The 24,482-nt window shown below is 56.7% G+C and overlaps 1 protein-coding gene across 3 annotated transcripts in view; it reads right to left on the reverse strand.

Moving 5' to 3' along the window:
- Positions 1-4,252: 4,252 nt before the first annotated feature.
- VWC2 (von Willebrand factor C domain containing 2) overlaps positions 4,253-24,482 on the reverse strand; it is a 30,360-nt gene continuing 10,130 nt past the window's right edge. For all 3 annotated transcript variants that reach the window (XM_070425235.1, XM_070425234.1, XM_070425232.1), the window contains 2 exons: positions 16,564-16,693; positions 4,253-5,806 (listed from right to left, as the gene is read on the reverse strand). In XM_070425235.1, coding sequence (XP_070281336.1) covers positions 5,655-5,806; positions 16,564-16,693 — 282 coding nt within the window. In that variant the 3' untranslated portion in view covers positions 4,253-5,654. The remainder of the gene's footprint in view (positions 5,807-16,563; positions 16,694-24,482) is intronic.

Here is a 24,482-nt window from a genome sequence, read left to right on the forward strand (position 1 = left end):
TTTCTGTTAGTTTGACCTTTCATAGTTCAAAGTCACTTTTTAAAAAGACTGTTAGTCTTATTATTGCAGTTTTTAGCCACTTGTATAAGGTCTCGTGCCAACAACACAATAGGTGGCAGGCTTTAAGTTTTATTTTAAAGTCCTTTAAATTACCTTCTTGACATTTTCAAATGGAGTAATTTTTGTGTGTGCCTAAAGGAAGGTGTGACTTCCACAAGGAGGTGTCAGAGAGAAACAATTTCCCCCAGAATGCCTCTGGGGAACGACGGGCAATAGCAATAAAGTTTAACAAACAAAAACAGTGATCACCCTCTGCATTTCTGACGCTGTGAAAGGTACAAGGGGAGGGCCGCCACCACCTCACACTTCCTGTTCACACTGCAAAGCTATGTCAGAATACGAAAACTACCAGGAATTGTAAAGATTAAGCACAGGAAAATACGTGAGTAGCTTACAAAACCCGTGGTTGCTCAGCTTTCTAATTGAGCGGCCGCCCGTCACCCAGGCCCAGTGCCCCTGAGGCCGGCGTCAATGCCCCCAGCAGGCGGGTGGGGCTCTTTAATGGAGAGGGGAGTATGGGCCCCAGGGGCCAGCTGCTCCCCCTGCACTTGGTGGGGGGATGTGAAGTCGGGCCTGAGACCCAGAAGCTTTCTATGGCTTCCAGGGAAGCAGGCCTTTCTTCCCGTGGCAACGGCCGCCCTCCCTGCAGGCTTCTGTGGGCCCAGCAGCAAAGCACCTGCCCACCACCTGAGGCGTTTCCCATGTGAGAGGTGGGGCATCACTCGGGACAGAGACTGGGCCCCTCCAAGCCGAGGTGAGGACGCGGGCGCTGAGCCGGGCTCCCACACCTCCTGGGCTGCTCGTGCCGAGAGGCAGCCGCCGGCCGCGGAGTGGAGGCGCTCCCTCCCACAGCCCTGCCTTTGCTGCTGAGCCCAGACCTGACCTGAGTCCTGGCAGTTGCAGGGTGTCTGGTACCCCGTGACCTACCCTGCACGTCAAAGGCCTTGCGGTGTCTGGGCAGTTTGGATCAGACATCTGGGGCGCACAGGCCATGCCAGACACACCGACGGGCCGTCTCCTGAGTTCTACTCTGGAGAACCCTCTCCCCTGAGTGAGGGTAGAACCTGTGACTGAACCAAAACAGGTGTCCAGGTGAGAGAGTCACGCGTACGAGTGCGTGACACTGAGCCGCGAAGTGAGGTGTGCACAGCAGCTCCGTGAGCCCCGGGGGCGCCTGGTGTGTACGGAGCTGGGCTCAGGCAGGTCCTGACGGCAGAGTGCGGCCCATGAGCAAGTGGCTCAGGGTCTCACGGCTCCTCCTCGCGCCTCCTCCCTTCCGCCTGTGTCTACCAGCTTGTGGGGACTTCTCTGCGACACATTCAGGGGGGAGATGTTGGCGCAGACTTCCAGATGGCTGACAGCGCCCCCAGTGGACAGCCGCAGGCACCTCGGGGCTGACGGGCGTGGAAAAGAGGCACCTTGTGCAGGCGGGATCTGGAGCCGTGCACCTGCTTCCCCACTTGGGGAATGAGAGCTGATGGTGTGGAGCCGCAGACATTTGTAAACAAGTCAATGATCGGGGACTTGGAAGAACAAGAGTGGGAATTTGGTACCAACGTGCTGGGAGGAAACGGACCTGCACGGAGAGCGAACGCCCCGAGAAACTGGAGGGCCTGCTCAGCCAACGGACAAGACGGCCGTTCTGCGGCCTGTGGGCAGCTCCTCGTTCTCGTCCTTGTCTCGGGGACAGAGACGGACGATCTGCTGGGCTACCAGGTGCCATCTGACCAAGCCCCTCTGCGTGCCCGGTGTTCCCACGCAGTCAGAGCCCAACAAGGAGCCCGCCAGCGCCGGGCAGCAGGCGGCTCCCTGGCCAGCTTCACCGCGAAGGGCCAGCTTCACCGCGGAAGGGCCAGCGCTCCGTTCCCACTGGAGCTGGAGTGGACTTGCTCTCCAGAATTCCTGCCAACTCCACCATCTGTGAATGTACTGCATGCTTTCTATCGCTGTCGTCATGTTTATCACAACACTGCTGCTGAGCGGGTGCTCATTGGACAGGAATGAGCTGTGCAGTGGGCTTCCACTCGGGTCATTTACTGGTAGCACCACGGACCCCATGTCCTGGAGCAGCTGGACTACGGCTGTGGGGAGCCCGTCAGACTCTGATGGTCCCAGCCGAGTGGCAGCGCTGCGTCAGGGAGGCACCGTCCTCCAGGGTACGAGTTCCGCTCTAAATCACCAAGCGATGGCAGCTGGCCACGGGTCCCTCATTGATTTTATGTCTGTGGAGCGACGGTGATGGTTGTAAGAAAGGCCTGGTGGAAGCCCCTGGAACTTTCCCCACCTCTGTGACAGGGATGGTTGGCGGTGCTGCTTCTGTAGCTAAACTCATGGGTCCCAGAACTAGGCGTGTGTTGGAGGGAGGGCGGTAGGAGTGGCTTCTCATGATTACGCCGTGTTGAGTAGCAAAGCATGTCTTGTGTCTGCAGTTTGGGACAAGGCGAGCTCAGAGGTATGTGTGAGGGAGGAACGCTTCTATTATTGCAACCCAGAACGTCCACCTCGTGCTGCTGAGCCAGCGGTCAGAAGGAGGGGACTGTACAAGGGCTGACCCCCGCCATCTGGGGGAAACGGCATGCCATGGCACCTGGGACGGAGGAGTGCCACCCATCCTCTGGGTGTCCTGGGGTAAAAGTGGATGGGAGGCTCCAGCGCCCACTGTAGGAAGCGCTGGGGATGGCAGGGAATGAAGGTGTCACAGCTCTGACAAGCGCCTGTCTTCCCGTGTGAGGAGCAAGGGGACTGGTGACTTGCCGCTGCCTCCACAGCCACCGCCGCGAGCACCGACGCCATGTCTGCAGCGACGCCTCCCCTTCCATTCCCAACACTGGCTCCTCGTGCCTGCTCTCTCGTTTTGTTCATGATCGAGGGCATGAGGGTGACAGTTTTTATTGTGGCATCTCCTTTGTCCCAGGGACATTTAGAATTCTATTTCTTAATTTGCAGCATAGGAAGAGTTTTTGTTTGGCTTTTCTCATGACATATAGTCTAACTGAACTGGTGTCAGTATTTACATTCTGTGTGATGTCAGTTTTTTATAATGTACTATGGCTTGGCATAAAGTCTTTGTTTATAAATTTTCCACATATACTTTAAAAAAATACATATCCCATAATTTTTTCAAGAAGAATTATGTACCTGTCCACTAGGTCAACTTTGTTAATTATAATATTCAGGTCTTCTATATCTTTTATTATTATTTTGTCTCCTTTCCATTCCACCAGTTAAATGTAAAAATATTACCCTATAAATTATAGCATACGTCCTTATCAAGATCAAATAATTGTTGGTCCTTCACCATTTTATAACCTTGTCCTTTAAGAATGCAGTCAACATAAAGATATTTTCAATTGAGTAGTAGCTGAAAAATACTACCACTACTGGAAATTCATTTCAAAATATACCAAAAAATATTCTTCAGGCAGAAGAAAATAATCTGCAATAAAAAGTGAAAGAAGGAATCAAATCACAAATATGGGGATATAGCTAAATCAATAGTGGCTATTAGAAAAATAAAAGTAAAGACTTGTCAGATTTAAAATACACCTAAATAACAGATGTGTAAGAAAGAGGCCAAGGGAGTAAAACTATACTATGACTTTCACACTGTTCGTAAAAATGATGGAAGCCTCCACATTTTTGGGGCACCTGTGGGTACTGTAGTGATCTACAGGTGCTATTTCTGTGTCTAGAATTCTAAATTAGCAGTTATTTTCCTTCTGCACATTGAAAATATCCAACTGTCTCCAGAATTCCATGGTTCCTTTGGATACCATATCATTATAATTGCTTGCGAATGGAATCAGTATTTGTCTTCTGGCTGCTTGGGGATTTTCATTTCCCTTGTTTCACTGTAGTGGTGCTGCTCTGGAACTCTTCACTGCACGTGGTCCATCAGCTTCAGAGGACTATCAGCCATTACCTGTTCAGTGTTGATTCTGCTCCATTCTCTCCCTTCTCTCCCTCTGTAGCTTTAAAAGCTCACCACATTCTTTACTCTCTTGTGCTTCCTTATGCGTTTTCTACATGTGCTTCTTGTTGGTGCTCTGTATTCAAGTTCACCATTTTCTCTTAAACTATGTCTAATAGGTTGTTAAACTCATTCAACTGAATCTTTAATCTTAGTTATTATATTGTTCAGTTCCAAATTCTTTTTTTTTAATATATATTTTTATTGATTTTCCACAGAGAGAAAGGGAGAGGGACAGAGAGCTAGAAACATCGATGAGAGAGAAACATTGACCAGCTGCCTCCTGCACACCTCCTACTGGGGATGTGCCCGCAACCAAGGTACATGCCCTTGACCGGAATCGAACCTGGGACCCTTCAGTCCGCAGGCCGACACTCTATTCACCGAGCCAAACCGGTTTTGGCTCAGTTCCAAATTCTTATTTGGTTCTTTTCCATTTGACTGGCCTGTTAGGTTTCTAAGACTCTGCTGAGATTTGCATTTTTATCCTGTACCTCCTTGAGCACAGCACTGTTATCCTGCATGGATTCTGATTATTCCACTCTTTGGAGACCCTATAACTCTGTCCCTATTGTTCTTGGTTTCTGCCCTTTGTGTTCAGCTTGTCTCATAGGCCTGGGTGCCTCCTCAGCTTTGATAATATGCTTTATCTTTGAAATTTTGGGTAATCATAATTTAGGGCCAAAGCTGTGGTCATTCTGAGGAGAAGCGTGAGTCCACTGAATGGAGTGCTGGGGTTTCTGTGCCCATTCAGACTTCAGGCATAGACTCAATCAGGAGTTCATCTGCCTTAACTCCCCTCCAGTCAGTCAAGGGAACCCCTATTTTACTGCCTGCTTCAGCTGGATGGAACAATGGTGCAAGTTGTCCAGCTCACCCTGCTCCTCGGTCTAGGGGACAATTTAAATTCATGATTAGGAGACAAAGTAATGTCAGTGAAAATGAAACATGTATGTGTCCATCCAGCAGGGGTGCTTCAGATGAACAGAAAAAGTGCCCATCAGTTACCTGACACCTGCATTTTCCAAGCGACAGAGCATGGAGGTGACAACAGCAATAAAGTGCAAGACGGGAACATTACATTTGTGTGAATCACACTGGGCCTTCCAAGGACAGACACTAGCTATACCTCTGAAATGAAACCGCCTGTGGGCAGGGCCCCAGGAGAAATCAGCCCCATTATTTCATGACCTGCTCATGGGTACAGCGTTCCGAGACGTGGAGGAGGATCAGCCCCCAACAACGTCACGTGATGGGGACGAACTGAAAAGGCGCACAGTGCAGACGTGGGCAGCACAGCATTTTAATCTGTGTCTATAGAAAACAGCGGTGAGCTCTCTGACGGGGATAGAAATCCATCGCACAGAGAACAGTGGACTTGACTGCACTTGCTCTGAAAATAGCACGTTTATTGAGAGAGAGGCTTCCTGCCCAGAGTTCTCGGTGATGTTCTGAACTATATCCTCTTCCTTCTCTTGCAGTAATTGTTACAAAGAAAAGCCAAAGTCCCGACAATCCCCCATTGTTCCTCATCAAAAGTCTCCTTTTGGGTGGCACTTCCCAGTCCCCTCGAATGTTCGCGTCAGGGAAGTGTTCCAGGAGCCGGCGTCCCGTGCGGCCGGGCCTACCGCTGCCGGCACTCGTGTCGGGTGCACGTGGCCTGCCGCTCGACCCGCCACGTGCCCTCCTCGTAGGTGCAGTGGCAGACGGTGCACTCGTCCGTCTTCACCTCTCGCCCGGCGGGGATGACGGCGGTTTCTGCAAAGCAGTTGGGACCTGAAACACACAGACACGTCAGTAGCGTGCGATAGGGAAACACGCGGCGGTTCAGTCAGGCGCCGGCTTCCCCGTCCACATCTGTCACTCTCTCACGAGGGACAGAGAAGCCCTAAGTGAAGGGGCAGCACCCCATGCTCCTCCTGAAGTGTAACCAATGTTATTTAAAACTGTCCACGTGACGGACAGCTGTTCTTTTCACTAACAGATTATCCCATCTGGGGGCCTGACCTACCCAGAGGCCAAGTCTGCAATCATTCGAGCTAATTAATTCTACATCATCTTAGAAAAAACATAATTAACCGTGACTTCCGAGAACCAGTCTTATTCTTCAGGCACTTTTCCGAGTGAGAGTCTAGCACAGCGAGCTGCCTGAAACAACCTGTGTCTCACACAGCTGCCACAGCACGCGGGCGGCTTTGCGGACGTCAGAGGCGAACCAGCCGCCTGGAGGGCTCTTCACACATGTCTCCGGCCCAGCACCCCCAGCTCCGCAATCACAGCTTGAAACTGGCTTTGGAAACCAATTCCCGGGCGATGCTGAGGCTGCTCTGGGACCCCAGCTGAGACCCGCCGTCTGCGCACGCTCCTGGCTGCATCCGCCACAGATGCCCGTGGGGACCTGAGGGATCCTCAACCAACATCCACTGTGAGCCCCTCCACCCCCACAGGGGCCATGTCCACCTTCAGGTGAGGCTGCGGACAGGGAGACGCGACCGTCAGCAAGGGGCAACAGTTCCATGCTGTGCCCACACACCTGGCTCAGCTGCCAGCCTCCCTCTGGGACGGAAATGCCTGTCGTTACTGCGGCTGACAGGAGGCTGCCTGACCCCGACCCTGGGCAGGGCGCTCCAGTTCTCACCTCCTGCCTCTGCCTGGAGCGTCTGCGTCTCCGAGTGCTCGCCACCCGAATGCTGCATCACGACGCCTGCAGGGGTCCAGGCGAAAGCAAGGGAAGGAAACCTGTCTGCTAACGGCGACAGAACACTGAGCCCACGCGACAAAGTACAGGCTTTCAGCCACCTTGCACAACTCAGCGAGGGGGAGCAGGGGAGCGAGCAGCGCATGGGGGAGAGGCAGGGGAATGATGGAGGCACCATTGGAATCTCTACCTATTTCAACACAACAACACCCGGCCGGCGTGGCTCAGTGGTTGAGCGCTGACCTATGAACCAGGAGGTCAGGGTTCGATTCCAGTCAAGGGCACAGGCCCGGGTTGCAGGCTTGATCCCCAGTGTGGGGTGTGCAGGAGGCAGCTGATCAGTGATTCTCTCTCATCATTGATGCTTCTCTCTCTCCCTCTCCCTTCTTCTCTGAAATCAATAAAAAAATATTTTTAAAAAGGAAAGAAAACAACAAAGGTTTAAATAACGGCAACTGATGCCAAAACAGTGACCCTCACGCGGGAAAAAGTGAGGCCTAGACAGTTGGTGGTTCCGGTCCCCCCAGCAACAGATCAACCAGGACAGTCACAGAACAGATCGTCCTTCCTGACTCTGGGCCTTGACCTTGGAAAGGGTCCCGGAGGACAGGGAAGGTCAGTGCCCAGCAGGAGGCTGGTGAGCGAGTCCGGAAAGGCCCTGTGTTGTCCGGCATATCCTCTCTTTTGGTTGTCGGGACCCCGTGGAGGATGCTGGTGGCCACGCCTTCGCTCCAGTTCCTTGGGCGTCACCGCCGTCTGCAGAGGCGGCTCTGGATGGAGAGCTCAGCCCCGAGGGTCCTGAGGAACGGAGGCGGTTAAACGCGTCTGAACCGCCAGGCCCGTCCCGGGAACCGGGCGGAGCCGGGACCGCTGGTCCACGGCGCAGAGGAAGCACCTGCTGGGAGTGCGGGCTCGGGTTCGAAGTGGGCTTGGCAGGTCTGGCAGACGCTGAGACAGACGGGTGGGGGGCAAGGAAAGCCGCTCCACCCGGCGATTAAGAGACTCGCTTTCCAGCTAATTAGGCCCCGTTTCTTCGCGGCACCTAGTAAAGCTGTTGACAGGTGATGGCTGAAGGCAGGGTCAGGCTGTCAGAAAGCCGGAGGAGGAAGAGGGTCTTAAAATAGGATGAAGTGTCAGGGCTCTTGAAACAACAGCACCAGCTTCTTCCCGCTCCAGGCCCTCCAGGCCGGGCTGCCCAGCGAGCGCGGAGGTTTCCCAGATGCCTTTCCTCGCAGCCCAGCGTGCCCAGTGCCCTAACAGCAGGTGCTGCACCCGGGGGGAGGGGGGCGGGGCTTAAACAGCCTTTGCAGCCTCGTTACTCTCCCACCTTACAGATGAGGAGACGGAGGCCCCTCCTGGTCACCACACTGAGGCCGACAGAGAAAACAAAACCGTCTTTCCAACGAAAGGCAGTGCGTTTTCCATGGGACCCAACCAGCTGCTCCCTGTGAGGAAGCGCCCTGACCTTCCAAACTCCTCGCACAACAGCCCGTATGCACCGCCCTCACACTGTGCCCTCGCCGGCTGGTCTGCGACAAAGAAAATGAACCTGCGATTGAGATTTTGAAATTTATACAAAATTCATTTGGCAAAAGAGACCCAAACCTGGTGTCTGCTTTCGCACAAGCGATGCACATCTCTTACTAATAACCCTCATCCATCCCTGAGCTCTGACAAGCCACCAGTGTTACCTCGAGACCAGACCGCAGCCATCGTCCAGGGAAAAGGGATTCATTCCTTCTCACCTTCCATGTGATTTTGCTGGAGCACAATCCGTGCTGCTGTGGGCAGTGGGCAGCCTGACTCCTGGCCGCAGCCCCGCCCTCCAGCTCCTGGTGGACTGGCTGACGGTGTGTCCCGGCCGGAGCCGAGCTCTGCAGGGTCCAGACTGGGTCTGAGGCACCCCGTCAAGCAGGTGCTGCCCAGAACCCTGGCTTCCCCGGCTACTAGAGTTCTCCACGCTCAGGGCAGGGGATGCGCCCGCAGCCTGTTCTCCAAAGTTCTAGAACAGGGGTCGCCAACCTTGCGCACCTCACAGACCACCAGTGGCCCATGGACCCGGGTTGGCGACCGCTGTTCTAGAACATGATGGCGAGTCTAATAGTTTGCATTCAGTGTTCAAAGAAACACGTATCCATCCACGAGCCACGTAAGAAAGGAACTTCCGAGACTGATGCTACCACCGACCAAAGAGCAATCGCCCTGTTCAGGCACCTGTACTGGGGGCGGGCCACGTGCGGGAAGGAGGCAGGGGCCTTGACAGGCAGCCGGGGCGGCCCCGTGTTCCGAGGGGTCCACACAGTGGGAGAGAAATAGCCCAGCATCCTTGCTTTAATAACAGTTTTTGCAAAAGATAGACACGTTTCCAGCAATCAATCCAAGAATGTCTCCGTGTCATTAAGTCCGATTACACAAGGTGGCCTGGGGAACATTCACCTGCCCACGGAGCCGCAGAGCTCTGGCTGCTTAAATTTCCCTCAATGAGCATCGCAGCAGCAATTCTTCGTCAAGAGGCCTCCCATCTCCATGGAATATGTTTAATCAAAACATTTGAAAAGAACTGGACCATTTCTGTTAAGGTTCTCAACTCACTTCAATAGCTGCCACATGCCATCCTCTGAAAAGCCAGTTTCTCATGTCACACAAAGCAAGTGACTTGGACTTCACAGGCTAACAATTCCAGCAATTATTGGCTATATTCTTTAGCAGTAAATTGTGCACACATTTTCATGTATTTCAAATGTTGTTCAAGGGCAGAACACAGGTAGTATGAACCTGTGACCTAAATTCTCTCTGAGAAGAATAAACTACATATATAAAGAGTGGTGTGGTTTCTTGCTCAGAGTGCATATATACATATATCGTTTGCATATCAAAATTCTGGAAGATTTTGCCAGGCCCAAAAATATTTGTATAAATTCTGTGCTCACGTAATCACAGTTTTTAAACAGGGTTTGAATAAAAGCTGCAGACAAAAGCATGACTTGAAGAGTAAAAATATTAATGAAAACCATCCACCCACACATTTCTCTCTTAATGTATCTTCTTCAATCCTCTGTTACCAGTTTGGTTTCGTAGCGGTGAACACTATTCTCTCATTACCTGGATGAAATACCCCACCCAGGTCAAGGGTGACAGCGTGGTGCCACATGGGGTTAGTCTGGGAACAGCATCCCAGGCTTTGGTTGAACTCAGAACGAAAACAGACGACCTAACGAAGTCCCTTTCTCTGGCTTCTGGTCACTATCTACACCAGCGGTTCTCAACCTGTGGGTCGCGACCCCTTTGGGGGTCAAACGACCCTTTCACAGGGGTCGCCTAAGACCATCGGAAAACACACATATAATTACATATTGTTTTTGTGATGAATCACTATGCTTTCATTATGTTCAATTTGTAACAATGAAATTGGGGGTCACCACAACATGAGGAACTGTATTAAAGGGTCGCGGCATTAGGAAGGCTGAGAACCACTGGTCTACACGCTCCCGTTTAATGTTTTTATTGATATTAGAGAGAGGGAAGGAGAGGGGGGGGGGAGGGAAGGAGAGAGGGAGAGAGAGAGAGAGAGAGAGAGAGAGAGAGAGAGAAATGTCCATTGGTTGCCTCCTGCAGGGGCCCTGACCGGGGTGGAACCCACAACTTTTTGGTGCATAGGACAGCGCTCCAACCATTGAGCCACCCAATGAGGGCCGAGTGCCCCTTTCATCCCCAGGGATGGGTAACCAAGAGCTGTATTTTCCTCTGAAGCAATGCAAGACCCTTGATTTCCTACGTAAGGAATTTGGTCATCATGCCATTGTAAAAGCTTCAACTTGGTGTTTCTTTGGGTTCAACACCGAATGGTCATTATAACAAATTAAGCGTGGAAAAGGGAGTAAAAATATTCAGACAGTTTCCTCTGTCCTTCGGGTGACAATGAAGCACTCAGTCGCCCGGCTTATTACACGTTCTGACCGGCTGTCCCTGGTGCGGGAACGCTGCTGACCTCCAGGCTCAGCGACACGACAGCGACTCTTCCCGCCCCTGGTCCCCACGAGGGACCGTCGCAGTCCCTGGGGGCCCGAGCCAGGCCACGTCACTGTGGCCTCACGGCCCAACATTACCCTGGCTTACACCTCTCTCTTCATTCTAGAACCTCAGGGACTTTACTCTGTTTTTCTTTCAAACTAGGCTACATATTTCAAAAGCAACGCAGACTCTATGTCCATATATACGTGTCTCCCGTCTTTTGCATTTGCAATAGGAGTTTCATGGACCTCAGCTCCATCTGCCCTGCGACCAGAACCCAGCGTATTTTCTGTTGATGCTTCAGCACACAGCACAGACACTGACACTTAGTAGGGCCAGCGAATCAGCTTGCTCCCGGCCTGCTGCTGGGCACACGGACATCACTGGGTCCCCCTCTCAGCCCTGGATCTGCTTCCGGCCTGGGGTTCTTCATGTGTGAGGGACACTTCCTGCCCAGGTTCACTCTCCATGTAATTGGGGGATTGTCCTCCCGCAGAGTCCCTCCTGGAAACGAATTAGCCGCCGGGAAGAAGACAGAGGACACTGGAACCTCCCAATACGCTGCACCCAGTCAACCTTGATGTCCGCCCCAGGCCCACAGAACCCACGGAGATCATCAGCAAATCGGAATGTCAGCCCACGGAGCAGCCCTGGTCATGGAATAAACAGCCCTGGTCACGGAATAAACAGCCCTGGTCATGGAGTAAACAGCCCTGGTCATGGAATAAACAGTCCTGGTCATGGAATAGCCCTGGTCATGGAATAAACAGCCCTGGTCATGGAATAAACAGCCCTGGTCATGGAGCAGCCCTGGTCACGGAGCAGTCTGGTCACGGAATAAACAGCCCTGGTCACGGAGCAGCCCTGGTCATGGAATGGCCCTGGTCACGGAGCAGCCCTGGTGATGGAACAGTCTGGTCACGGAATAAACAGCCCTGCTCCCGGAACGGCCCTGCTCACAGAACAGCCTGCTCACGGAGCAGAGGGGAACATCTGGGAGAAGAACAAACCTACCTCAGTCCCAAATCCTACCCACCCGCGAGGGCCCAGGGGACCACTGCTGATCCCAGCCAACCAATGACTTTACCCAAGATCAAGGCCAACACCTGGCCTCTGGGCAGGATGACCCAAAGGTCACTTCCACATTCACCTCCCTGGCCCGGGCCCCCCTCTGACTTCCAGACCCCAACCACCAGCTGGACAACGTCCCATGGATCTCTGCTGGCGTATAGAACTCAACACACCCAAACCTGACCGCCTAGCTCGTCCCGCCCCCATCCTGCTGTGCCCGCCCACACTCTTCTCCACAGGCACCAGCCCCTCCTGCAGCGGCCCGGGCCGAGCTCCGGAGTTCACCCGAGCCCCTCGCATGTCCCAGTGCAGTCCCTCAGCAAATCGCATCCCCCGCCTTCAGCATGTCTGCGTCTCCACTCCTGCCATGGCCACTGGGTGCCCTGGAGTCTGCACATTTCCAACTCAGGACGTACGGGTCTGTAGTGGCGATTCTGGAAACGTCCTTCTCCGTGGAACTCTGGGAGATGGGCCTCCCTGGGCACAGCCACTTTCTGTCCTGCCACTTTCAACCCTGCGGCTAATGGAGCGTCCAGGGCTGGACACGTGGCCGAGGGAAGCTTAACGGCCACTGGGAAGCTCACTGTCAAGAAGCTAATACAACTTGAGAACGTCTCGCCAGCGTGAATTTTATCTGGAGGTCAAGGCCCCACGCACACACGCTTGCACACACATGCGTGCACACACACACACACACACACACACACACACTGCTGTGCTCTGGAAAACGCTGGCTGCAAAGGCTCCCTCCCTCCTGCAGGGCTGGGAGGAGACACACCCGTTCCCGTGTCCCGTGAGCAGGCGCAAACCCTTCAAATTCCCCTTTTTCCTCCATGGTTAGCTGAATTGTTTTCAACGCTGGCAACTCAGAAGAAGCCGTGTTAGCTTCCCTCCGGGGCCCTGGACGCTGGGACACCATCTGCCGAAGAAGCAGAGGGCTCAGCGCCTGCCCCCGGAACAGGCTGGGCCCAGGAGAAGCGTCCTGTCGTCTCCGACCCCATCCTGCCCCCTTGGCCCCACTTCCCACACGCGCTCCCTCTGCCTGGGCGCCGTCCCTCAGAGGAGCCCACAGGCCTAGCGGACGAGGCCTGCGGGCCTCCTGGCCACGGCGTCTCTCGTCTGCCACCATCCCTTCCCCCCTGATCCTCTCCCTGAACAAGTCTTTCCTTGCCGTCTGGATGCTGTAATGAGGTGCTGGACCATCCTGTGGACAGAAGAGGACGTTGGGTTTTCACCGTCGCCTCGGGCTGTAAACATGACCACAAGCAGCAGCGAGACCGAGAACAGTTAGCCAGGAGTCATCTCCCCGAGGCAGCTGTGACCTGCGGTGAGGGTGAGGCGGGGCCTGCAGTTGGCATGGGAGTCTGGGGAGATGCTCGTTCCAGCAGCCGGAGAAGGAGCCAGACACCCGGGGCGCGGCGCTGGGCCTGGTGCTGTTGGTTAACGTGTGAATCCTTGGAGAGCGGAGGGGGCCGGGGCCCAGCTGAGCCAGATCCCGAGGCGACGCGCCTTCAGTGAGCGAGGAGGCACACCCGGCTGGCAGCGTGACGGGCGAGCCGGAGGCGGCCAGAATGCTCGCCAGCGTCAATGGCTGTGAGTAAAAGCCAGGCTGCAGCAGGCACAGCCAGGGAGCCAGTCTGCACCCCAACGCCTACCCTGGGGTGCTGAGAAAGTGATGGGTTCAGGGCAGGCCACCCCAAGGCCTCCTGGTCCCCCAGCAGCTCTCAGACACCAAGAGCATGTGCGCTCTGTTAAGGGGACTGAGCCAGGGCACGCAGAACAGCGCCGGAGACGGCTGGTGCGTCACACTGACCCCGGGCACCGCTCCGCACTGACACACGAAGGGCAGCGAGTGCGTCGTCACACCAGACGCTGTGAGTGGCGCCCTGGTGGCACAGCAGGTTCTACGGGTCAGAATCAGAAAAAGGTCCCGCCTTGGACCCAATCGCGTCACTGCTGGGTTCATCCCAGTGAAGTCATTCAAGGGCCACCAGAGGCCCCACCCACGCGTGTTCACCGCGATGTTACTGGGGTCCCCCGCCCCGTCCTCTTCCTTCAGTGAAGCACAGACACCTCTGTTTGCAGGGCCGCAGTCGGTGAGCTTCTGGGGCGGGGGCCACGTACCCGATTCACCTGTGCACCCGCAGTTAAGTCAGTACCAAGCGCCTCCTCTTATAACAGCAGTATGTCAGCCCACAAGCCTGCCCACAGGCCTGCCCACACGTGTGCTCACACGCGTGCACACTCACACACACACACACGCACACACACACACGCACAGACACCACACACAGACTCCGCTCCGAAAATCAGCAAAGAGACCAGACATTCAACAGAACAGCCACAGAGCACGTTGGAGGTCGCCCCACTGTCCTGCTCAGACACAAGGCGCTCAGATAGTGTGCTGTCCGGTCCCTCCTCCAGGCTCCTCTGACGCCTCACGGCCACTGCAGGTCAGCACCCTCCAATCCCACTCACGGGAGCCCCCGTTTTCCTGCGGCGTCTTTGTCCCGGGAGCAGCCCTCGCGTGCCCCAGTGCAGTCCCTCAGCAAATCTCATCGCCCCCACCTGACAGTCGTGTCAGAGCGGCGGTTCTCAACCTGTGGGTCGCGACCCCTTTGGGGGTCGAACGACCCTTTCACAGGGGTCGCCTAAGACCATCGGAAAACACATATATAATTACATATTGTTTTTGTGATTAATCACTATGCTTTCATTATGTTCAATTTGTAACAATGAAATTGGGGGTCACCACAACACGAGGAGCTGTATTAAAGGGTCGCGGCATTAGGAAGGTTGAGAAACGCTGGGTTAGAGGCTTACAGTCACCTGCGTGCGTTTGTGAACGTGGCGCCCTCCTGGCGGAGCCGTTCCCCTTGGAGAGTCAGAGCCAGGCCCGCAGACCCCGTGGGTCCCCCCTACGTGCAGGAACGGTGGGCGCCTGCGTGCAGACCCGGGACCTCTGATCATCCACGTCCACAGGGCAGCCCGGACGGAGGGGTCAGGTGGGACGGGGCTGGGGACCTCACCTCTGCACGCACCCACTACCAGAGAGACCCGGGAACCTCGAGGTCAGCCTGACACCCCCTGATCGTATTTTCGGGGGAAACAAAGACACTGCCACTCAAGCATCCACTTTATCAAGAGAAAACCCTCGAGAGAGGGAGCCACGCAAGCCAACCGCGTGAGCAGACCAAGTCGCATTTGCTTAGTGATCATTTATTTATGTTCCAGGCTTTCTTGGCCCAGATGTTTGCTGCTCTGATGTAAGCGACTCTGGCAGCTGCGAGGGAGCGGCGATTCCCCTCCGTCGGAGGAAGAGCTGTTTAACGCTGCAGGTCAGGGCGTCGGAGGGAGGGCAAAGGCCACCATGGTGGTCACCAGCCCCGACGGCCCTAACCCCCTCAGCCAAGTCCGCCTGAGCATTTACTTTCACAGAAGGCGCCGTTGTTGATGTCCCGTAACCTGTGAGCTGCCAGTGTGTAATTGTGCTTTATGGAAGTGTTCTGTGTGGGGAGCGGCGTGGACAGCAGCCGTGAATTAGTCACCAATCCCACTCAATCACTGCAGAGCGCTCCGTTCTCATAGAAACTGTCTTCACTTTTCAAGCAAAAATTGTACCAAGAATTCCAAACTGTTTACCCTTTCAAGGTGAGAAGACGACCAGAGAGGGCTGGAAGCCAAGGCTCTGTGGTTGGACGTTGGTCTAGGAACCAGGAGGTCACGGTTCCATTCGGGTCGGGGCAGAGGCCCGGGTGCGGGCTCCATCCCCAGTGGGGGGGGGGGGGTGCAGGAGGCAGCCGATCAGTGATTCTCATCATGGATGTTCCTCTCTCTCCCTCTCCCTTCCTCTCTGAAATCAATAAAAATATATTTAAAAAACAACAAGGAGAACACAGACGGGGAAACCAAGATGGCAGCATAGGTAAACACCGGAGTTTGCTGCCTGGAACAACCACTTCAAAAATACAACTAAAAGACGGAACAGACATCACCCAGAACCACAGGAAGGCTGGCTGAGGAGAGATTCTTCAACTAGAAGGAAAGAGAACAGCATACCGAGGCTCAGAGGCGGCGCAGTGTGGAAAATACAAAGGTACCGAGGTGCGCGTGGAGCGGGCTGGTGGCTGAGGGCGTGGTTGTCGTTTTCAATCGGGAGGGAGTCTCAGACTCTGAGCTCCAGATCCGGGCGAGTCTCTAGGGACTCAGACTCAAACGGGAGAGGCGGGATTGTCTGGCATCGGTCGGAACGAGAGGGCAGCTTTCTCTCTGAGATTTGCAGCGGTTGCTGGGATTCTGAGAAGCAGAGCCTCTGGGAACGGGTCTGAGAGCAGCCATAACTGCTCCCTCTGCCCGCCCTGTTGATCCCGTGCGACCCGCCCCACCCCGCCCAAGCCCTGCGCAGAGCCATTTGCCTGATAGTCTCATTTTCTAACTCTCTATCCCTCTCCCTTCCTCTCTGTAAAATATCAAAAAAATATATATATATATATATATATATATATATATATATATATATATATAAAACAACAACAACAAGGACAACACCACCAGAGAATTCCTACCTCCTACTGGGCGGCTCCCAGCAGCCCGGGGCCTGGAGGTCAGAGACGTGCACCTGCTGTGTGGACACCTGGCCCCTCCCGCATCCACACCTTTCACGCCGGGAAATACGGGGGAACTCTGGATGGTGGGGCGCACAGAGGCGCACCCCGCTGATGTGCACCCCGCAGTGGACACGTGCACCACCTACCGTTTTTGCAGATGGGGCAGCACTGGTCAGGCTCGTACACGGGGTCCACGCACTCGGTCTGGGGACACGCGGACACGGAGCACAGCACCTCCCCGCTGGCCTCGCAGCGGCAGCGCTCGCACGGGGACACCTGCAACACAAGCCACAGTCAGGGCGTCCGTCTGCGCCTGTCTCCCCGCAACCCCACCCCCCCCCACGCACCTGTCTCCCCCCCACAGGCCTGTGTCTCCGCCCCCCGTCCCCCCTATCCCCACATGCCTCTGCCCTCTCCCCCAGTCGCTGGGAAGACAGCCCGTGTCCTAGGCACGTGGTTTTCAGGGGGCACAGGCCCGGGGTTGGGGGGCCCTGGGGCACAGACACAGGTGGGCCCGGGTCGCTCCCCTCTCAGCTCCCAGCGGGCAGCCCATCGGCTTTGGCGGACACACTGTGGTTTGGGCAAACATTGCCCAAAGCCTGCGGCCCACGGAGCTCCTGCCACTCAGCGTGCAGACAGGACAAGCCCCTTCCCCTGGCCCCCAGGGCCCCCACCCAGCCCACAGCACCCGGCGAGCGTGTGAGGAAGACAGTGGGGCGGGGGGCACTGAGGCGGGAGGGAAACTGAGTCAGGAGCTGCCCGAGCAGGCCTCCTCCCCGGCCCCGCCCCCGTAGCCCGCGGGCCCCCAACTCCCCCTGCGGGGCATGTGCTCACTGCCCGGAGGCTGAGCCCGAGGGCAGCTCCTGGCGTCCAGTGCGTGGGCCCTGCCCTGTCACCCCCGCGGGACCCTGCCCTTCTCCGTGCAGCGCAGCCTCAGCCCCGCTCCTGTCCGGGTCCCTCCCTCGGCCTCAGGGCTGTGCCTGGGAGGGCGGCCGGGGGGGAGGGCACAGCGGGCGGGAGGCGCCTTTCCTAGGGGCCACCGCACCCCATCTGTCCACCTGTCCAGCCCACCCAGGACGCAGGAGACCCGGCACACAGAAGCAGAGCTTGGACGGGGCTGGGGGTGAGGCCGCGGAGACAGGGCACGGCCGGCTGTGTGCTGGGGGCCGGGCTGTCTGGGGTTCCAGGCCCGGGGCGCCGCCGCACCCCGAGGGAGAAGCGCACACAGCGGCCACCTCCGTGGTCCCAGGCGGACGAGGACATGACCTCCGAGGGCCTGGCTCTGCGGGGGCCGTCCCCGGCGGGAGGGGCCGATGTTTGCACTCAGGGAGGTAAATGAACATTAGACTCCACCCCCTGCTCTCCCCCCGAAGGGGCCTGACCCTGAAGACGGCGGCGGCTGCATCTGAGGGTCGTGTCCACATTCACCCCCACTTGAAGCGAGTCCCGGGACCCCAGCTGAGAAACCAGTTTCCAGAGGCACCAGCTCCAGCCCTTCACCCGCCCAGCGCGGGCCCGGCGTCATGTCACCGTTTGGTCACCAGAGGGCGAACGTGCCCTTTGCAGCCGGAGCCGTCTCCTGCAGGTGCCAGCGCCCTGAGCAGGTGCAGCAGCAAAGTCCCAGGCCCCCCTTCCAGTCACACCTGGGCTTCTGATTACCTGGACCAGGGGTCCTCAAACTACGGCCCGCGGGCCACATGCAAATACAAATATTGTATTTGTTCCCGTTTCGTTTTTTTACTTCAAAATAAGATATGTGCAGTGTGCATAGGAATTTGTTCATAGTTTTTTTTTAAACTATAGTCCTGCCCTCCAACGGTCTGAGGGACAGTGAACTGGCCCCCTGTTTAAAAAGTTTGAGGACCCCTGACCTGGACGGTGGCCTGGAGGCCGGGAGGCGCAGGGGTTGGGTCAGCTCTGCTCCGTCCGGAGCGAAAAGCCGCCCGCAGGCTGGGAACGGCCAGGAGTCCACCCGGCAGGTCGGGGCGGCGGCTGAACCCGGGTCTGCGCAGCCCTCCGGCCACTCAGGTACCATCTCAGGTCTGTCCCGGCCCCACTGCCCGCTCCCCCAGCCCCTCCCGCGCCCGGGAGCCTGGAGGGTGTATGCAGGTCACGCTTTGTTTCAACAGGCGCCTCAGACTGCATCTCCCAGCCTGGCTCAGGTTCCTGACCTCAAACTGTCTCATCAAACCAGCCCGCGGCATCTCCAAGCTCCATCTCCAAACCGGAGCAGGTCCGCAGGGACAGGAGACACTTCGGCCTGCCTCCCCACCCCACGGCCTCCCTCCCCACCCCTCGGCCTCCCTCCCCACCCCTCGGCCTGCCTCCCCACCCCTTGGCCTCCCTCCCCACCCCTCGGCCTGCCTCCCCACCCCTCGGCCTCCCTCCCCACCCCTCGGCCTGCCTCCCCACCCCACGGCCTGCATCCTGGGCTCCCAGTGCTGTGTCATCCTCCCCCCTCACCTGGGCTAGCACAGGCCCGGACCCTGCGCCCCTCAATCTCCTCCTCCATGGAGGGGTGACTCCCAAGCAGCCGCCCCCAGCCCAGCACCAGCTGTGCCTGCTGGCCAACAGAGCCTGTGCTCTTGCAAGACTTTCTTGTGGTTCGCTTTGTCTTTTCATCCTGACAGCGAACGGATTTGCACACAAAGAGACTAATTAAGAACTGTCCCCAGAAGCTGTCAGCTCCCAGGCCCAGGAAGGAGACGAGTCCCCCAGCACCTGCAGAGGCACAGGTAGCTGTCAGGCCCACGGCTCTCTCCGCGAGACCCCCTCCAATAACTCGTGAGGCCTCTTGTGACTAATCTTGGGCAGGGGCTCACTGAGGAGGGGTGAGGAGGGGAGGGGGGTGAGCAGGGGTGAGGCAAGCGTGCTGGCCAACAGCTGTGAAGGGCATGAGGTGGGCTCCCCAGGGCGGGGCCCCAGGCCTGGTCAGCTCCTGGGGACACAGGTGCTGAGGGAGCAGCCAGACCATGGGCAGCCAAGTGCAGGCCGAATCCGTGGTTGGAGCCCAGCCCCCAGTGGCAGGGCATTTGCAGGTGGGGCCTCGGGAGAGCATCAGAGACGATTGGAGGCAGGTGAGGTCGTGAGGGTGGGCCTCCGGCTGGGATCTCGCCCGCGGCTGCAGGTCTCTGCTTTCTCTCCACCATGGGGAGACCAGAGACAAGGGAAGGCGTCCTCTCAGAACCCCACCGGCAGCACCGTGATCCCCGCACCGTGATCCCCGCGGCGGCGAAGGTAAATGTCTGTGGTTCGGGCCTCTCCTGGCCGTTAGGGCAGCTCGCGCTGACTGAGACGCCACCTGCACCCGTATTTTTGCCGTAGAATCAGATGTGTGCCCCCTGCCCCCACCCTGGCCTGAGGCGCACAGAGCAGGACAGCGGGGAGGAGTTTGGGGAGCACCCAGGGGCCACAGGCAGCACTCAGCTCGGCTCAGCTCCACCTGGACACTGGCCCTGAGCAGGGAGGGGCGTCTTCTCCCCTCCCCCTCCACCTGGGACGCTGGGCCATGGTGAGGTCTTGGTGGAGTTACTTTAACAGATGCTGTTCTCACTCCTGGATCCCTAAGCTAATTCCCCAACAGAAGGGATGCGATGTCAACAGGGCACACTTATCTGGAGCAGACTGGGGGCGGGGGGAGACAAACCCCTCATGTTAAAAAGGTGGGAAGATCTAAACCCATTTGTTTTAGATTTAGAATAAAGGGTCGTTAGAGATAGGCAATACTTGGGAGGAAGAAAAGGGCTTGATTTTCACTGAATAGGTAAATAATCAAAACTAAATGTCTTCCAAAGAGTAGGCTTTGAAACGAGGGGTGTGAGGGTGGCCTACGAGGCTGGGATCTCTCGGGGGGTCACAAAGTCAAGTTCTTTCGGGGACTCAACATATAAGATGGGACAGTGAACTCGGTGCGTAATAGAGAGCAGTGGGGACGGCGGCAAACAGAAACTAACAAGACATTGCATCTGATATGCACACCTCTTCCTAAAACACACACACACACCCAGACACACAGACACACAGACACACACACACGCACACACACCCAGACACACAGACAGACACACACAGACAGACAGACACACACGCACACACACCCAGACACACAGACACACACAGACACACAGACACACACACACAGAGACACACACAGACACACAGACAGACAGACACACACACACACACCCAGACACACAGACACACACAGACAGGCAGACACAGACACACACACACACGCACGCACACAGAGACACCCACACACACACAGACACACAGACAGACACACACACGCACACACGCACGCTCACACACGCGCACACAAGACACACACGCACACACAGACACACACGCGCACACAAGACACACACGCACACACGCGCGCACACACAGACACACAGACACACACACACACACACGCACACGCACACGCACACAGACACACACGCGCGCACACACACAGACACACAGACACACACGCGCACACACACAGGCACACAGGCACACACGCGCACACACACTCACACACACACGCACACAGACACACAGACAGACACACACGCACACACGCACGCACACACATGCACACACACACGCACACACAGAACAGCCACTCCTCTCAGGCATCCTTCACCTGAGATGGCAGCAACAGTTTAGGCAGGGCGTGGGGAAGACAGCCAAAGACGTGAGTCCATCTCCTTTGCCCAAAGCTGGCAGGGCTCCGGGGTCGGGGCTGAGATGGCCCAGCGATAGGGCGGCTTCCTGGGCGCCTCTGGACGCCATCTGAGGTCGGAGCTGGGTGTCTCCCTTCAGGGCGCCTCCGCTGCCAATTGCCCGGCGGATGCTGGACCAGGGCCCAAGCAGGCGGTGGGCATCGCTGGCTCACACCGTCACCCCGCACTGCTGGTTGGCGCGGAGCCCCTTCCCGAGCACCCTGAAATCACAATAGGACGCCCCCGCGGCATCTCCAGGTCCTGATGGCCCTCCCACCGCAGGGCTCCCTCCCAGGAAAGGGCCCCGCCAGCTCTGCCTGCATGGGACACACCGGCGCCTGGTCTGAGAGATGACCACTGAGTTGTGTGGCCCCCGAGGAGCAAGATGAGCTGCTTCCTTGGCTTCCTGGGGGCATGGGGAGCTGGGGTGGAGGGGATCCGGGGAGGGGGAGAAGGAGGCTCTGCTGGGAGGTGACCTGTGCTGAGAGGTTCTCATCAGAGCACAGTCCATCCCTGGGGCTCAGGAGCCTCCGCTCCTCGCAGGCCCCGGGGAGGGCAGTGCTTGTCAGAATCACTTCCCTTCCAACCTTCCCGCCTGACACGTCTGCGCGCATGACAGCCTGGCTGACCCCCCAGCCGGGCCAGCGAAGGTGCTCAGGGCAGCCTGTCCACTGGCCAGGCTCCCGTGTCCCCAGGACGCAACTGCCCACAAGGCAGGACTGTGACCAGGAGCAGAGCGATGGCTCCTGACACCTTCACGGAAATGAACGAATGTGAGTTGTGACTTGCTTGACACTAATTGTGTGTGTGTTCCGGTCCAAGCCTCCTCAGACAAAAACACTGAGCTACCCTGACCAAAAGAAGGTGAGATTTGAAAGTAAAACACCTAAGCGAGGAGCTGTCAGGCCGGCAAAGGAGTGCAAACGTAGCACGGCAGCCTAGGCGGGAGAAAGATGCCTGCAGGCCTTTCTGGTGGCCTGCACCTCGCTGTTCACTGCGGAGCTGCCCAGGGAGGGGGGGGCCGGAGAAGCAGCCAGGAGCCCTCCTTGCCGGTAGCTCTGCATTTTCTCACAGGAGGCGTGGGAGCCATCGCTCATGGCCGACCAGAACTTGGGGGCATCTGTGACCAGCGGCCACGGACAAAGGAGGGGCCTTTGAGGATGTTCATGGGTTTCGTGATTTTTGCCTAAAGCTGAGCTGGCCCAGTAATAACTTTTTTTCCAAAACATTTAAAAGTTGTATTTAATGGGATTGCCTGTGTGTTTAAAGATAAATTTCTCACCCTAACTGGTTTGGCTCAGTGGATAGAGCGTCGGCCTGCGGACTGAAGGGTCCCAGGTTCGATTCCGGTCAAGGGCATGCACCTTGGTTGCGGGCACATCCCCAGTGGGGAGTGTGCAGGAGGCAGCTGATGGATGTTTCTCTCTCATCGATGTTTCTGACTCTCTATCCCTCTCCCTTCCTCTCTGTAAAAAATCAATAAAATATATTTTTTAAAAAGAAAACGAAAATATCATTGTTTAGACTTGTTCCTAAAAGAGTTTTGCTGGGTATTTAAATCGGATTGACAGATATTTTCTCTTTGTTCTTTAAGGCTGTTCTCCCGCTGCTTGGGATTTTCTCCTGTTGACAAGATGTCAGCTGACCACCTACTTACTGTGATTGTGCAGGTAAAGTCTCTTCTCTCCTTTTGTTCTTAGAATCTTTCCTGCCTTTGGTGCTCTGCAGCCTTGCTGTGATACGGGAGGTGTGGGTGTATGTTTATGTATCTTCCTTTGGATTCACTGGGATGCCTGATTTAGAAAACAGTGGTCTTTCACCCGAGCTGGTGTGGCTCAGTGGATAGAGTGTCAGCCCTCGGACTGAAGGGTCCCAGGTTGGATTCCAGTCGAGGGCGTATACCTGGGTTGCAGGTTCGATCCCTGGCCCTGGTCACGGCGCGTGCAGGAGGCAACCAATCGGTTTGTTTCTTCCTCATCAGTGTTTCTCTATCTCTCCTCCTCCCTTCCACTCTCTCTAAAAATCAATTTTTAAAAATATCCTCGGGTGGGGATTAACAAAACAAAAAAAACGAAAGAAAGAAAATAGTGGTGTTTCAACGAGAAAGTCCGAGACGGCTCTCTCCACTTCTCCCGTGCTCTCACCGTCCTCCCGTGTCCAGAACTCTAAGCTGATGTGCCTTCGGTCCTGTCTCTGCCCTCCAGGAATGGAAGCACCTCCCATGCTCCATCTCTGTCTGTGTTCATTCTGGGTCACTTCAACCCCTGCGGGGCCACTGCCGTATCTACAATCTTTTCCTAACTCGCCACCCCACCCTCCAGTGAACACTAATCCAATTGTTATGTCCTTCATTTATACGAGCTCTGCTTCTTTTCCGAAGTTGACTCGGGTTTCGGGTTCGCTCGTGTTGTTCACCGTGCATCGTACCCGGCGTGGATTTCTCTGTGTGTGTTAAACGCCCCCCTTTATTCTACGCCAGCAGCTGGGTCTCCTCTGACTGCTCATCTCCGTGGCCTCTGGCCGTGGACCCTTTCTTCTTGTATCTCATCTTGACGTCACTTTCCCGGGACACTGAGTGTGGGGCTCGTCCCGGCCTGGGTGGGGAGTGCATCACTGCTGAGGGCGTCCGCCTGTCAGACACCAGCCTGGGACCCTTTAAGCAAAAGGATCCCTCTTGGTTTTTTGGGACCGCTCGGGAGGCAGGAGCTGGGCTCTGCACCTGGCTCAGCCCTCCCAGGGCCTGCGCCTGCCCCGCTCCCTGCGCCTGCCCCGCCCTCCCTTTGCATCTGCCCCTGCCCCGCCCCCTGCGCCTGCCCCGCCTCCTGGCATCGGCCCCGCCCCCCGCTCGGCCCCACCCTTTGCGTCTGCCCCTGCCCCGCCCCCTGCGCCTGCCCCGCCCCCCACATTGGCCTCACCCTTTGCATCTGCCCCTGCCCCGCCCCCTGCGCCTGCCCCGCCCAGGAGTGTCTCTGCCCCGCCCCCTGCGTCGGCCCCGCCCCTACCCGTGCGCTCAGGTGGGAGGTGCTGATCTGCTCTGATGCTCGGGATGGGGCCCTGACTTGTCACCTGCGCGGCTGTGAGGACCCCGCGGGCCCCCGGCAGCTCCTGCTCCGAGGCTGACAGCTCCCTGGACCCTGACTCCACCTCCGGAGGCGTTCCTCTCACTGGCCTTTGAGCGGTGCTTTTCAGAAGAATAGTACAGGGTTTCCGGGATTTCGCGAGTTCTGCACACGGCGGCCTTGCCGGCTCTCCGTCCTCCGTGTCCCCAGGCCAGGGGTGGTCACATCCTGTCTGTAGCAGCAGCATTTCAGCCCTGAGAGCAACTGTGCGGAGGGGGCTGCCAGCCAGGCTCCCTC

Source organism: Myotis yumanensis, unplaced genomic scaffold (genome assembly GCF_028538775.1).
Source record: "Myotis yumanensis isolate MYYU_CA2020_CCGP unplaced genomic scaffold, mMyoYum1.0.hap1 SCAF_9, whole genome shotgun sequence".
Lineage (NCBI taxonomy): Eukaryota > Metazoa > Chordata > Mammalia > Chiroptera > Vespertilionidae > Myotis > Myotis yumanensis.